At 43.7% G+C, this 15,822-nt stretch overlaps 1 protein-coding gene across 3 annotated transcripts in view; it reads right to left on the bottom strand.

Annotated features, from left to right (window-relative positions):
- The window catches only part of serac1 (serine active site containing 1), a 27,528-nt gene extending 14,131 nt beyond the window's left edge, over positions 1-13,397 (bottom strand). Inside the window, exons 1-8 of one of the 3 annotated variants that reach the window (XM_062550966.1) lie at positions 13,385-13,397; positions 12,771-12,861; positions 11,530-11,566; positions 11,138-11,280; positions 8,734-8,823; positions 6,199-6,330; positions 2,669-2,790; positions 822-950 (exon numbers count right to left, since the gene is read on the bottom strand). In XM_062550966.1, the coding sequence (XP_062406950.1) occupies positions 822-950; positions 2,669-2,790; positions 6,199-6,330; positions 8,734-8,823; positions 11,138-11,280; positions 11,530-11,566; positions 12,771-12,861 (744 nt within the window). In that variant the 5' untranslated portion in view covers positions 13,385-13,397. Of the gene's footprint in view, positions 1-821; positions 951-2,668; positions 2,791-6,198; positions 6,331-8,733; positions 8,824-11,137; positions 11,281-11,529; positions 11,567-12,770; positions 12,862-13,250; positions 13,357-13,384 lie in introns of those variants that run through there. The other 2 variants (XM_062550964.1, XM_062550965.1) reach the window with 2 other exon arrangements.
- Between the last annotated feature and the right edge of the window lie 2,425 nt (positions 13,398-15,822).

Below are 15,822 nucleotides of genomic sequence, written 5' to 3'. Positions count from 1 at the left end.
CGCAACGCAACGCAACGCAACGCAACGCAACGCAGCGCAACGCAACACAATACAACACAACGCAGCACAACGCAACGCAACCACAACGCAACGCAGCGCAGCGCAACGCAACGCAACGCAACGCAACGCAACGCAACACAACACAACAGCACACAACGCAACGCAACGCAACGCAACGCAACGCAACGCAACGCAACACAACAGCACACAACGCAACGCAGCGCAACGCAACCACAACGCAACGCAACGCAGCGCAGCGCAGCGCAACGCAACCACAACGCAACGCAACGCAAGGCAACCACAACACAACACAACACAACACAACACAACACAACGCAACGCAACGCAGCGCAGCGCAGCGCAACGCAACCACAACGCAACGCAACCACAACGCAACGCAACGCAACGCAGCACAGCACAACAAAACACAACACAACACAACACAACACAACACAACACAACACAGCACAACACAATGCAACGCAACGCAGCACAACACAACACAACACAACACAACACAATGCAGCACAACACAACACAACACAACACAACACAACACAACACAACACAACACAACACAATGCAGCACAACACAACACAACACAACACAACACAACACAACACAATGCAGCACAACACAACACAACACAACACAACACAACACAACACAATACAACACAACACAACACAACACAACACAGCACAACACAATGCAACGCAACGCAGCACAGCACAGCACATACATCGTACATCATGCACACACACACACACACACACACACACACACACACACACACACACACACACACACACACACTCACCCTCTGTGCGGCGAGGGCTTGGCTGCTCTCCCTCAGGGCCAGAGAGGTGAAGTACTGCACACAAACATCCACCTCCGACTGGGGCAGAGACGCCAGCAGGTGCCTTAGGCCGTCCTCTAACGAGAAGCCCTGCGGGACACGCCACACACACACACACACACACACACACACAACATATACAAGAATATAAGCACAAAATCAGCAACTTCAGAAGTGAAGTCATGAACATTTCTGCTGGTGTGGTCTCGGACGCATCACAGTAACCAGCTCCAGGACAATGAGATACACTTTGGAAATGTTCATCAAAGGCTCAAATAAAAAAACAAAAAGATATTATGGTATGTTAGGTTAGACTCCAATCAAATATGATATTATTATGCTAGTGTAGTCTCAAATGAAGTGTTAAGGTAGTCTCAAACTGAATATTTTAATGCTACGTACCGTATTTTTATTAAATATAATTCTCAGAAGTTTGCATACATTTTCTAATATACGTATATAAATACGTTTGTATGTTTGTTCAAAGATAACAAACAGTGGATTAGATAAGGGCAGTGAACTTAAGGGATATTCCGTCATTTTTGGAAATACGCTCATTTTCCACCTCCCCTCGAGCAAAACAATCGATATTTATTGTTCCTGTTCATCCAGCCATTCTGTGAGTCTGGCGATACAACTTTTAGCTTCAGCCTAGCATAGATCATTGAATCGGATTAGACAATTAGCTTCTCGCCTGCTAGCTTCATGTTTAAAAGTGACTAAGATTTCTGGTAGTTTTCCCATTTAAAACGTGTCTCCTCTCAAGTTAGAAAGTGCAATAAGACCAACTGAAAATGAAACCTGGCGTTTTTCTAGGCTGATTTGACATGGAACTACACTCTCATCTGGCGTAATAATCAAGGCAACTTGCAAACGTACCATAGGCGCAGTGATATCGTACGCAGCATCTGAAAATAGTCCCCATAGACAACAAGCAGTAGTAGTGCCAGTAGTGTGTCATCATTTTACATCATTGAAAGCAGGAAGTCCTATTCATGGGTTTCATTGAAATCCCTTAGCTAATCCAGTGTTTGCTATTTGGGAAGCGCTGAAATATGTAAGCTAAATATTTGAATAGTTTGAATGATGCATTTTGACTGGCTGCTGTGTTTAATATAACATATTTATTAGAACACACGTTAGTCAGAAGCGTTGAACCACAGAGCATCACAGTCAGGTGTACTTATTTGAATTCAAGATTTTTTCTTTGTATCATCTCAGCTGAAGTTTAGCAAAGAACCAAAACCAGAATCTTGGAATCCTCGATTTGCATTGCGTGTGAAAGAAGTTTGTAGCCTGGCTAACGGCAGACCTCATCTCAGTCTACAACGTTGATATTTGGGTCTGGGAACACACATTCATGTTATCGTATTTACACACACTCACACACATTTGGGAACACACATTCATGTTCTCGTACACACACACACATTTGGGAACACACATTCATGTTCTCGTATTTACACACACACACACACACACACACATATTTGGGAACACACATTCATGTTCTGGAATGTGAGGCGTGGATTATGGCTGTCTATGAAATGGGTCCGCAGGTAGTTCATAGCCAATCGTATCGTATGTGGTACTCACACACACACACACACACACACACACGGCTGTGGTACTCACGTGGTCCACCTGAGGCAGGTGGGGGGGCGGGAGGAAGAAGCGCAGGTGTGTCGCATAGACGTCGTCATCGTCTCACACACACACACACACACACACACACACACACACACACACACACACACACACACACACACACACACACACACACACACACACACGGCTGTGGTACTCACGTGGTCCACCTGTGGCAGGTGGGGGGGCGGGAGGAAGAAGCGCAGGTCCACATGAGGCGTGCGGGCCAAACCCACCGCCGTGCGCTGATCCAATGCCTGCGCTGCCGTCTGGTACTGGTACTCTGAGACACACACACACACACACACACACACACACACACACACACACACACACACACACATATAAAAATACAGATACACACTCACACTCATTCACTTTGTGTGTTTGTGTGTGTGTGTGTCTCACCTTGCTAGTGTGTGTTGTGTGCCAGGTGTGTGTGTGTGTGTGTGTGTGTGTGTGTTCTTGAGTTTGAATTGAATTTGAATTGAGGTCAAAAACAGGATGCAGAAATACAATTCGAATTTGAATTAAAGGGAAACTATGCAGGACTGGCAATTTCATCGCCGGTTTCGCTTTCGCTCGTTTTAGCTTGCATATTTCTCTGCAGAGCTTCCCTTACTAGCCTGACTCTTGCCAGACCCTTGTAGTTCCGCCATGCTCCACCAGAGGCGTTTCACTGAGCTCCACACAAGGGTCTGGACGCGAGGGCAATCCAAACCCCTGGGCCAGTGCTAAAAAAATAAGCAACCAATCAGGAGCGCCGAAGCCAGTGTTTGATTCAAATAACAATGGCGGCACGCAGCGAGGAGTCTTGTGCTGACATTGATTCTGCTATTTCAACCGTTTTGTCGAATCTATCGAGTATTCATTCTTTAAAAGATTAACAGAGAATAGTTTTGAAGACATTTATTGGTGGCAAGGATGTTTTTACTCTTCTTCCGACCGGGTTTGGCAAGAGCTTGAAGAAGCCTAGCACGTCATTCAAGATAACAGGCAAGTGGTTTATCGAATCACATGCGAGGATGTTTTACAAGGACCCGCCTTCAGAAATACATCTCCTATCGAGAAGTCCCAGATCCTTGTGTGAAGCAGACAGCGAACTACAGGATCTGGCGAAAGTCAGGTTATCCCTTACAGCTTTAGCGTGTATATTTTACAAAACTCCTTAAGCGGTCAGTCTGCCGTGCCTTTTCATGAGACTTAACATGACACTTCCTGGAGTAGACCATGGGTGCGTTCCATGTAACGATTTATATGGCTTCCTTCCTCCCTCGATCCTCGTTCACCGGAAATCGCTCAAAGTCGAGGGCACGAGGACATCTCATTCATGTAATTGCAACCAGAGGAGGCAAGACCGAGGACAGAGGAGGGAGGTGGCAATCCCGATACGAGAGGAAACATAAGACAATCCCACGCGGAAGTGTTATTTCGGAGATGGGCGTTCTGTGGCTACGCATGGATGACGTATCCTGTATAACGTTTAAAAATATAGAAATATAGAAATGTTGTCTGTTATTTATGGCGTGTGAAGTTGATGCTAAAAGCTATAGTGGGATTATGTTAGGGGCTCATGAAGAAACATAAATGTAGCCTAACGAACAATAAGTTAATTATTTGAACGTCCTTATCAACATTTGCCATTGAAACATTTTGTGTATCTGCACAAAAAAGCATCATGTCGGACCTAGTGATTTTAAATTATGCGTTATGTGTTGAGTTCCAAACACAATGTTGTAAATGTCCTTTTTTATCAGCAGAAGAGCTGACCAGTTGCATGCACACAGATGTCGGCGCGTCTTTTGGATCCGCCCTATTACACTGACGTCGCACGTGCTAAATGGTGTGTATGCAGTCGAGGACGTCTCATTTGCGCAGTTCATCAAGCTTCGTTCCTCCATCCTCCGCTCATTCCTTCGTCGTTTCCTTCGCAAAATTCATTAGTAGGAGGGGCTATGACCGGGGCGAGGATCGAGGGAGGAAGGAAGCCATATAAATCGTTACATGGAAGGCACCCCATGGGTGCATGGCCGAGGGCTCCTGAAATCGCAAGCGTGGTTCTACCGCTACAGACCACTAGGGCGTCCAAAAAGAATTGTTCAACTGGTAATGACTCATTTAATCATATAACAGTATGGAACGAATTGATTAACTGAAAAACGTTGCATAGTTTACCTTTAAGGGAAGTAGAATTGAAATTCAATGAAATTCAATGAAATTCATATACATAATTTAAGGGTACACTGCAAATTATTTGATTCTTATCAAGATAAAAAAAATAGATTAGAAGTGTTAGATCATTTATATTGTTTTAAGAGTGAATTTCTTACTTTAAGTGTTCAACTTTACACTACAGTATCTTAAATCAAGCACAACCATATTTTTCATTTGTCTCAAATAGGCATGAAATCTTAAAATGAGGTAAATACTGTTAAAATGAGATCTTTTACATCCCTGCTGAAAAAAACAGCCTGACCAGCTAAAGGTGGTTTGCTGGTTGACCAGCAAAACATACCTTCAGCTGGTTTACCCAGCTTACGATGGTAATTCAGCTGGTTTTGATTGTCGTACCACCTCAAGCTGGTCATTTTAGTTGGTGTTGCTGGTCTACATTGCTGGTTTTTACTGGCCACGCCAGCTTATGTTGGTCTTTCTAGAAAACCAGCTTGACCATCTTTGTCAAATTTGACAGGCTGGTCACCAGCATGACCATCTTAAACCAGCTGTATCCCAAAGGACAGGCTGGTCACACCAGCACGACCAGCTTCCTCAGATGGTCACGCCAGCATGTCTAGCTGGTGGCCTAACCAGCTACACCAGCAAAGACCAGCAATAGCTGGAAGAAAAACAGCAAAGACCAGCTAAAACCAGCTAAAACCAGCATCAGCTGGTTTCTTGCTGTTTTTTTCAGCAGGGATGTCAGTAAATAATAGTAGAGCCAGTGTGATCTGCGTTCTCTGTAGTCGCTTTCAGACATAACCCCTGCAGTAGCCTATGAAGTTTGCCAAACGGAGTTCCGACCCTTCAGTTAAATATACAGAATCTATGTGTGTTGGAATGAGGGGTGGCGCAGAATGCGGCCGCTGTCACAGGGCTTACTGTTTTTGTTTCACCACCGACAGCGCGCCCGTTCCGAATGTTGTTGCAACAATGCAGCATGTACTCTGTTACATCTGCAGCATCGATGAAAGACTGGAGCGTGACATGCAGGTTAACTGCGCAACATTTAATTGGAACTCAGCAGTGACGCTCGTTGTTCATTTCACATAATCTGAACGAATTCATGTTATTTATTTACAAATGTGTTGCATGCAGTTCATAGTTCACAGAACTCGTCTATGCACAACACTGCATTTGATTCTATTTTATATGATGGAATATGCAGAAAGAATAGAATTAGGCTGAAAGGTTTATTGCTTTATGCATATTCAGGTTACGGAGCCTAGCCAGTCTGTTTTTGAAAAGTAACTAAGTAAAGTAAATAATTACTTTTGGAAAAAGTAAAGTAACATGATTACTTTCTCGGATAAGTAATCAGTAATCAGTAACTAATTACTTTTTACAAGTAACTTGACCAACACTGCTGAGTGTGTGTGTGTGTGTGTGTGTGTGTGTGTGTGTGTGTGTGTGTGTGTGCGTGTGTGTGTGTGTGTGTGTGTGTGTGTGTGTGTGTGTGTGTGTGTGTGTGTACCTTGCCAGTGTGTGTTGTGTGCCAGGTCTCTGACGGCCTGGAGTCTCTCTGTCCGGCTGGCTGAGCGCGTCCTTTTCAGCAGAACCCACAAAGCACACTCATGAGGGTCCAAGTCCTTATGACTCAGGTGCTCTACACACACACACACACACACACACACACACACACACACACACACACACACACTCATGAGGGTCCACGTCCATATGACTCAGGTGCTCTAACACACACACACACACTGCAGTGTTTCCCCTACAATGTATTCAGCAGTGCCACGGCTGGATTTTCAGCGCCACTGCGACATCTTCACATGATCAGTAATGTCACGACAGTTAGGCCTACTTCCACATTCTAAAAGCACAACAGTCAACGTCGTCTTTGAAATTGTTTTCTGAAAAGTCTTCACTAAGTTGCATCAAATTTCGATTTAGCCTCTACTTTAGCTGCTACTGCTACTGCTACTCCAAACACGTTTAACTGCTACTGCTACTGCTACTCCAAACACGTTTAACTGCTACTGCTACTCCAAACACGTTTAGCTGCTACTGCTACTCCAAACACGTTTAGCTGCTACTGCTACTCCAAACACGTTTAACTGCTACTGCTACTGCTACTCCAAACACGTTTAGCGGCTACCGCTACTGCACCCACGTGTAGCTGCTACTGCTACACGTTTAGTCGCTACGGCTACTGTTACAAGTTTAGCTGCTACTGCTACTGCTGCTGCTACTGCTACTCCATACACATTTAGCTGCAGCTGCTACTGTTACTGCTACACGTTTAGTTGCTACAGCTACTGCTACACGTTTAGCTGCTACTGCTACTGCTACACGTTTAGCTGCTACTGCTACTCCAAACACGTTTAGCTGCTACTGCTACACGTTTAGCTGCTACTGCTACACGTTTAGTCGCTACGGCTACTACTACACGTTTAGGTGCTACTGCTACTGCTACTGCTGCTGCTACTCCATACACATTTAGCTGCAGCTGCTACTGCTACTGCTACACGTTTAGCTGCTACTGCTACACGTTTAGCTGCTACTGCTACTCCAAACACGTTTAGCTGCTACTGCTACACGTTTAGTTGCTACAGCTACTACTACACGTTTAGCTGCTACTGCTACTGCTACACGTTTAGCTGCTACTGCTACTCCATACACATTTAGCTGCAGCTGCTACTGCTACTCCAAACACGTTTAGCGGCTACCGCTACTGCACCCATGTGTAGCTGCTACTGCAACACGTTTAGTCGCTACGGCTACTGTTACAAGTTTAGCTGCTACTGCTACACGTTTAGCTGCTACTGCTACTCCATAAACATTTAGCTGCAGCTGCTACTGCTACACGTTTAGCTGCTACTGCTACACGTTTAGTTGCTACGGATACTACTACACGTTTAGGTGCTACTGCTACTGCTGCTGCTGCTACTCCATACACATTTAGCTGCAGCTGCTACTGCTACACGTTTAGCTGCTACTGCTACACGTTTAGTTGCTACGGCTACTACTACACGTTTAGGTGCTACTGCTACTGCTACTGCTGCTGCTGCTACTCCAATACGTTTAGCTGCTACTGCTACTGCTACTCCATACACAATTGCTGCAGCTGCTACTGCTACTGTTTATCTGCTACTGCTACACGTTTAGCTGCTACTGCTACTGCTACTCCATACACAATTGCTGCAGCTGCTACTGCTACTGTTTAACTGCTACTGCTACACGTTTAGCTGCTACGGCTACTACTACACGTTTAGGTGCTACTGCTACTGCTGCTGCTGCTACTCCAACACGTTTAGCTGCTACTGCTACTGCTACTCCATACACAATTGCTGCAGCTGCTACTGCTACTGTTTATCTGCTACTGCTACACGTTTAGCTGCTACTGCTGCTGCTACTCCATACACAATTGCTGCAGCTGCTACTGCTACTGTTTATCTACTACTGCTACTGCTACACGTTTAGCTGCTACTGCTGCTGCTACTGCTACTCCAAACACATTCAGCTGCTACTGCTACACGTTTAGCTGCTACTGCTACACATTTAGCTGCAACTCCAACATGTTTGGCTGCTACTTCAATGTTTGGCTCATGATGTCAAACCTGCTCTTCTCAGTCGCTTTGCTGCAAAGGAGCAGAAGAGGTGAAGCGTTCAGTTAGACGCACACTCACACTCACACACACACACACACGATTTAATCCTAAATTCATCACTCCAACTCCATTCTAATACCAACTCATCATTCCAATGACCTGCCACTGAATGCCATGTCCTGAGCCTGGAGATGGAGCACTCTAGTGGTGATCTCTGCACATGACATGGGGGCCTGACTTGGGGGGTGTAGAGGGGGTGTGTGTGGGCGGGGGTGTAGAGGGGGTGTGTGTGGGTGGGGGTGTAGAGAGGGGGTGTAGAGAGGGGGTGTAGGGGGGGTGTGGGTGGGGGTGTAGAGGGGGTGTGTGTGGGTGGGGGTGTGTGGGCAGAGGTGTAGAGGGGGGGTATGTGGGCAGGGGTGTATAGTGTGTGAGGAGGGGGGGCTCACCATCTAGTGGCCGTAAAAGGACTTTTGAGGAGATCTCCAGGAACCTCCTGGCAGCCTTATGCAGCTCCCTCCGAGCTCGATGGGTCAGACCTGAAACACAGGTAACAGGACAGGTCTGATACACACACAGGTCTGATACACACACAGGTAACAGGACAGGTCTGATACACACACACAGGTAACAGGACAGAACAGGTCTGATACACACACAGGTAACAGGACAGGTCTGATACACACACACAGGTAACAGGACAGGTCTGATACACACACAGGTAACAGGACAGGTCTGATACACACACAGGTCTGATACACACACAGGTAACAGGACAGGTCTGATACACACACAGGTCTGATACACACACAGGTAACAGGACAGGTCTGATACACACACACAGGTAACAGGACAGAACAGGTCTGATACACACACAGGTAACAGGACAGGTCTGATACACACACACAGGTAACAGGACAGGTCTGATACACACACAGGTAACATGACAGGTCTGATACACACACAGGTAACAGGACAGGTCTGATACACATACAGGTCTGATACACACACAGGTAACAGGACAGAACAGGTCTGATACACATACAGGTAACAGGACAGAACAGGTCTGATACACATACACACACAGGTAACAGGACAGGTCTGATACACACACACATACAGGTAACAGGACAGAACAGGTCTGATACACATACACACACAGGTAACAGGACAGGTCTGATACAGGACAGGTCTGATACACACACAGGTAACAGGACAGGTCTGATACACACACAGGTAACAGGACAGAACAGGTCTGATACACATACAGGTAACAGGACAGGTCTGATACACATACACACACAGGTAACAGGACAGGTCTGATACACACACACACATACAGGTAACAGGACAGGTCTGACGCACACAGAAGAAGATTTGCGTGGAGTAGCCAAAGACGTTTTAACCCGTCAACAATAAAATTACACATTGAAGTGGATGTTGTTTACTATTAGTTGCAGACCTAGTTATGACATGGAGAGTTTGTTACCACATCTGTGCAAAAGCGTAACAAATGATGGTTACAGCCGCTGAATTATCTCTACATTATCACGTGCATTATCTAAGTGAATTATATGAGATAAGGAGTACATTATATAAGTGCATGATATGAGATAAGGAATGCATTATATAAGTTCATGATATGAGATAAGGAGTGCATTATATAAGTGCATGATATGAGATAAGGAGTGCATTATATAAGTGCATGATATGAGATAAGGAATGCATTATATAAGTTCAGGATATGAGATAAGGAGTGCATTATATAAGTGCATGATATGAGATAAGGAGTGCATTATATAAGTGCATGATATGAGATAAGGAGTGCATTATATAAGTTCAGGATATGAGATAAGGAGTGCATTATATAAGTGCAGGATATGAGATAAGGAGTGCATTATATAAGTGCATGATATGAGATAAGGAGTGCATTATATAAGTGCATGATATGAGATAAGGAGTGCATTATATAAGTTCAGGATATGAGATAAGGAGTGCATTATATAAGTTCAGGATATGAGATAAGGAGTGCATTATATAAGTGCATGATATGAGATAAGGAGTGCATTATATAAGTGCATGATATGAGATAAGGAGTGCATTATATAAGTGCATGATATGAGATAAGGAGTGCATTATATAAGTGCAGGATATGAGATAAGGAGTGCATTATATAAGTGCATGATATGAGATAAGGAATGCATTATATAAGTTCAGGATATGAGATAAGGAGTGCATTATATAAGTGCATGATATGAGATAAGGAGTGCATTATATAAGTGCATGATATGAGATAAGGAGTGCATTATATAAGTTCAGGATATGAGATAAGGAGTGCATTATATAAGTGCATGATATGAGATAAGGAGTGCATTATATAAGTTCAGGATATGAGATAAGGAGTGCATTATATAAGTGCATGATATGAGATAAGGAGTGCATTATATAAGTTCAGGATATGAGATAAGGAGTGCATTATATACATGATATGAGATAAGGAGTGCATTATATAAGTGCATGATATGAGATAAGGAGTGCATTATATAAGTGCATGATATGAGATAAGGAGTGCATTATATAAGTGCATGATATGAGATAAGGAGTGCATTATATAAGTGCATGATATGAGATAAGGAGTGCATTATATAAGTGCATGATATGAGATAAGGAGTGCATTATATAAGTTCATGATATGAGATGAGGAGTGCATTATATAAGTGCATGATATGAGATAAGGAATGCATTATATAAGTGCATGATATGAGATAAGGAGTGCATTATATAAGTGCATGATATGACGTAAGGAGAGCATTATATAAGTGCATGATACGAGATAAGGGATGAGCAGCGTACCCGTGGCGAGGGCCTCTGGCTCCGTGAGGGACGAGGAGCTGAGATAGATGTAGGACTTGTGTTTCTCCTGCAGGATGGCCTGGGTGTCGATGGTCACAGCTTTGCTCAGGGATGTGACTTCATAGGTGATGAAAATGCAGCCTCTGAAGACACCATCACATCACCAGATCAACATGCAGCCTCTGTAGACTCAAACTACACTCAACAGCTAGCACACACAACTAACATCAGTGCACCGTACAGCGCACACAAAACTAACGTTACCGTACACACAAGACTAATGTGAGAACACACACAAAACTGACATCAGCACACATACACAAACACACAAGAGTGTGTAAGAAGTGAGAATGTAAAGATAACTCACACAAAAGAACGCAAAGCTCACTCACCCAAAGACAACAGCTCCAGTAACCTTTGCCATCTTCCCTAGGAGATCAAGAGAGGAGATGTGTAATACAAGCACATGTGTTTTGCTATTGTGCTGCCTGATCTTCTCTAGGAGATCAAGAGAGATGTGTAATACACGCACATGTGTTTTGCTATTGTGCTGCCCGATCTTCCCTAGGAGATCAAGAGAGGAGATGTGTAATACACGCACATGTGTTTTGCTATTGTGCTCCCCGATCTTCTCTAGGAGATCAAGAGAGGAGATGTGTAATACACGCACATGTGTTTTGCTATTGTGCTGTCCGATCTTCCCTAGGAGATCAAGAGAGGAGATGTGTAATACACGCACATGTGTTTTGCTATTGTGCTCCCCGATCTTCTCTAGGAGATCAAGAGAGGAGATGTGTAATACACGCACATGTGTTTTGCTATTGTGCTCCCCCTACAGTGTACTACAGAGTAACATTTTTAGATGGAAATGCAAAGAAAGAATGTGATGTTTTGATATCTGTAAATATTGTAATGAAGCACTGAATTCTATACGATTTCCATCATCATGTAATTGTTGGTTTGTCCCCCCGGTGACACGGTTGCTAAGTCTGTCCCGTCTGCATCTCTACTGTCAGTTTAGGTTGAAATCAGCCTTGATATCGGGGAAAGCACACAATGACCTCACATACAAACCATTGTTAATACGCCTCAAATGCATTAATGCAACAGTAACACGACTTTGAGAGATGGTTCTGAAAATGTAAGAAGTAGGAAGTTATTTAAGATATTTAGGGAAGATATTTCTGTGAAAATGTAGATGAGTAAAGTAAAACGTTATTAGAAAAACAAAATAACAGCCAGTGAAGTAGATACATTATAATGCTACAGTACTGAAGTATTTGTGCTTGGGTACTTTCCTCTGGACCCAAGGATTTGTTTACAAACTGGCCAAGACCATCTCCAGAGCCATGTCTACAGTCAAGCTAATATTACACAATTGCACAATAGCAGGCTATTGCACAATAGTTATAAAGCAATTCATAATTATCCAGGTAGAGGGAGAGTTAAGTTGACAGCAGATCACACACTAACGTTATATGTTATCGAAGTTGTGCACATTTGTGTAGATTAACGTTTTTATTATAAGTCAGAAACATCAACAAAACACGACACACAACTAACGGACTGCTCTGACATATTGGGATGGGGAAGTAAGATATCTTCGTTGACGAGCGGTGCTTCATAAACTTACTGAGATCCTTCCAGGAAACAGCTTTCTTTACTCCTGGACCAGCCGTGCTCAGCCTCCTACATCGGATCATACGCAAGGCAGCAACAGACATCTACGAATACAAGCAATTAAACTGTACCGTTAGTGTCACTGGTATGCCCGTTAGTATCAAACATGTTGCATGACATAACGCATGACCTATGAGCAGTAACGTAGCCTATAACTGCCTGTACTGTAATGTCAGTGTGGGGTGCCATGGCACACCGCTAAAAGAGTGATCTTTAATGGCTTCGTAACCCTTGGTGGCATTTCAAGATAGATTATCAATTTGGATTTGAATGTTAAAGTGAAACAAATACTGTATGTCAATCACAAATGCCAATCTGCTGCCGATGACTGTTAGCCTAGAAACTCGACCTGCAACCTGAACCATTCAGAGCTCTCTGCGACTCTGCTGTCAGCGCCCGGCTCAGGCTGTGTGGCTATGCGTGTTGTCTTTACCTTGTTCGGATAGGTTTTCTAAACGACTTTATTCTAAAAGGAAAACGACACTTTCCCCATCTAACCTTCTATTCACCGCGAGTCTGCATCGGTGCAAATAAACACGAGTCTCACAAATTATACGTCATACTTACCGTAATGTATGGAATATTTGGGCAAAAGAACCCGTCTCAACAGTTTTCCTCATTTTTACACTCTTACAGTGACATTACTGTCACTGTAAGAAATGCCCTTACAAAAAAAAAACGTATTCTGTAAAAGGCATCCTTACATCCTTACCTAGTTCTCCTATTGTAAACTACATCTCATATAACTTCTAGTCTGGAAATCCAGACCCAAATCCAGAAAGATTTACTGTAGTAGCCTAAGTAAGTAAGTAAGGTTTATTTGTAGAGCACATTTAACCACAGCACTGTCCAAAGTGCTGTACAAAGAGCATAAGCTAACAAATAATAAAATAGGATAAAATAGATAAACAAATACAGAACAGTGATCTGTAGGTCTGGCTATTATTAATGAAAGTGACCCAAGGGGGGCGGCATCAGCATGCATTTGACCCAAGGGGGGGCGGCATATCAGCACGCATTTGACCCAAGGGGGGCGGCATCAGCACGCATTTGACCCAAGGGGGGCGGCATCAGCACACATTTGAAAATAGTAAACATTGCTGATCCTGGGCTTCGACGTAGCAGCGTTGTCGTCGTCTGTTCAGCTCGCCTCTGGCCCACCTATCAGATTGGTGCAGCTCGCCTCTGGCCCACCTATCAGATTGGTTCAGCTCGCCTCTGGCCCACCTATCAGATTGGTTCAGCTCGCCTCTGGCCCACCTATCAGATTGATCGCCTCTGGCCCACCTATCAGATTGGTTCAGCTGGCCTCTGGCCCACCTATCAGATTGATCGCCTCTGGCCCACCTATCAGATTGGTTCAGCTGGCCTCTGGCCCACCTATCAGATTGATCGCCTCTGGCCCACCTATCAGATTGGTTCAGCTGGCCTCTGGCCCACCTATCAGATTGATCGCCTCTGGCCCACCTATCAGATTGGTTCAGCTGGCCTCTGGCCCACCTATCAGATTGATCGCCTCTGGCCCACCTATCAGATTGGTTCAGCTGGCCTCTGGCCCACCTATCAGATTGATCGCCTCTGGCCCACCTATCAGATTGATCGCCTCTGGCCCACCTATCAGATTGGTGCAGTGCGATGAGCATCATTCATTACTGATGGCCACAGTGCGTTCATGCATTTTATTTCAAGTTGTTTCTACTGGCTAACCAGCTAGCACCTGTTACACTGGCATGCTTCCTGGTGTCTTTAACTCAAATGATGTATCCTTAAAATAAAGGCTGACATGCATATTACTCTTTCTCAGATGAGTAGAATCCCTGACAGTCCTGAGATTTACAACAAAAACAAGACATAATAGATGGTACCTACAATGACAAATCACATTGCCTTGGTATTCCCATAAAACTTGCCAAGGTTATTTTTCTATTCTATTTATTTAAAGGGTTATTTTTCTTTTATATTTTTCTAAATGTTCTGAGCTCACCTTGTTAGGGACCCTTCACACCTGGGCCGTGTGGCACAAAAGGGTTTAGTTTATGATCTACACAGCAGTTTATGCAAGCAATTAAATTTGAAAATAGTTCAAAATGTTGCAAAAAAACTTTATACAAAATGTATGTTGTACACAGCAGCATCTCTAAGCACTTTAATCAAATGTTGTTAAATAGGTTAACCTATACTAAATGATGCACTGTAGGCTAATATCAAGCATGCCATTTGTATAAATTAGAATAGAATACCGTATGCTGCGTGGGAAATGATTCCTTGACTAAATAAACTGACATTATAGATGCATCTCAGAGCATTGTTTTTCAATGTAGGAATGTCAAATGTGATGATGCATACACCAGTTGGCATCTCAGTTGGTGACATCTCCCCCTGACTTTCAAGCAAAGTCATTGTTACATTCCTTTATTCCATATGAAAGCCATTCCTTTATCACAATAAATTAAAATCAATTCAAGTCAGAATTAACAATTTCATGTAAAATAAAGTTGTCAAAAGTATAAATGGAATCAGTTTTATTGTTATGCATATCTCTCCAATCTTTCCCCCTCTTTCTCTAGACTCCCATAATTCACCCCTCACATTAACACACACACACACACACACACACACACACACACACTCATATTTCACCACTCACATTAACACACACACACACACACACACACACACACACACATATTTCACCACTCACATTATCACACACACACACACTCATATTTCACCACTCACATTATCACACACACACACACACACACTCATATTTCACCACACACATTATCACACACACACACACACACACTCACACATTAGAGCTAAAGGCACTGGCACAGTACACACACACACACACTAAAGCTAAAGGCACTGGTACAGTACTCAGACACACACACACACACTAAAGCTAAAGGCACTGGTACAGTACTCAGACACACACACACACACACTAAAGCTAAGGTGTCGGTTTCCCTTGTAGGTGCGTATGACGGTGTCGTGGGGGG

This window comes from Sardina pilchardus, chromosome 12, assembly GCF_963854185.1.
Source record: "Sardina pilchardus chromosome 12, fSarPil1.1, whole genome shotgun sequence".
Lineage (NCBI taxonomy): Eukaryota > Metazoa > Chordata > Actinopteri > Clupeiformes > Clupeidae > Sardina > Sardina pilchardus.
The sequence above is the reverse complement of the archived record's forward strand: the minus strand, read 5'-3'. Positions and strand labels throughout refer to the sequence as shown.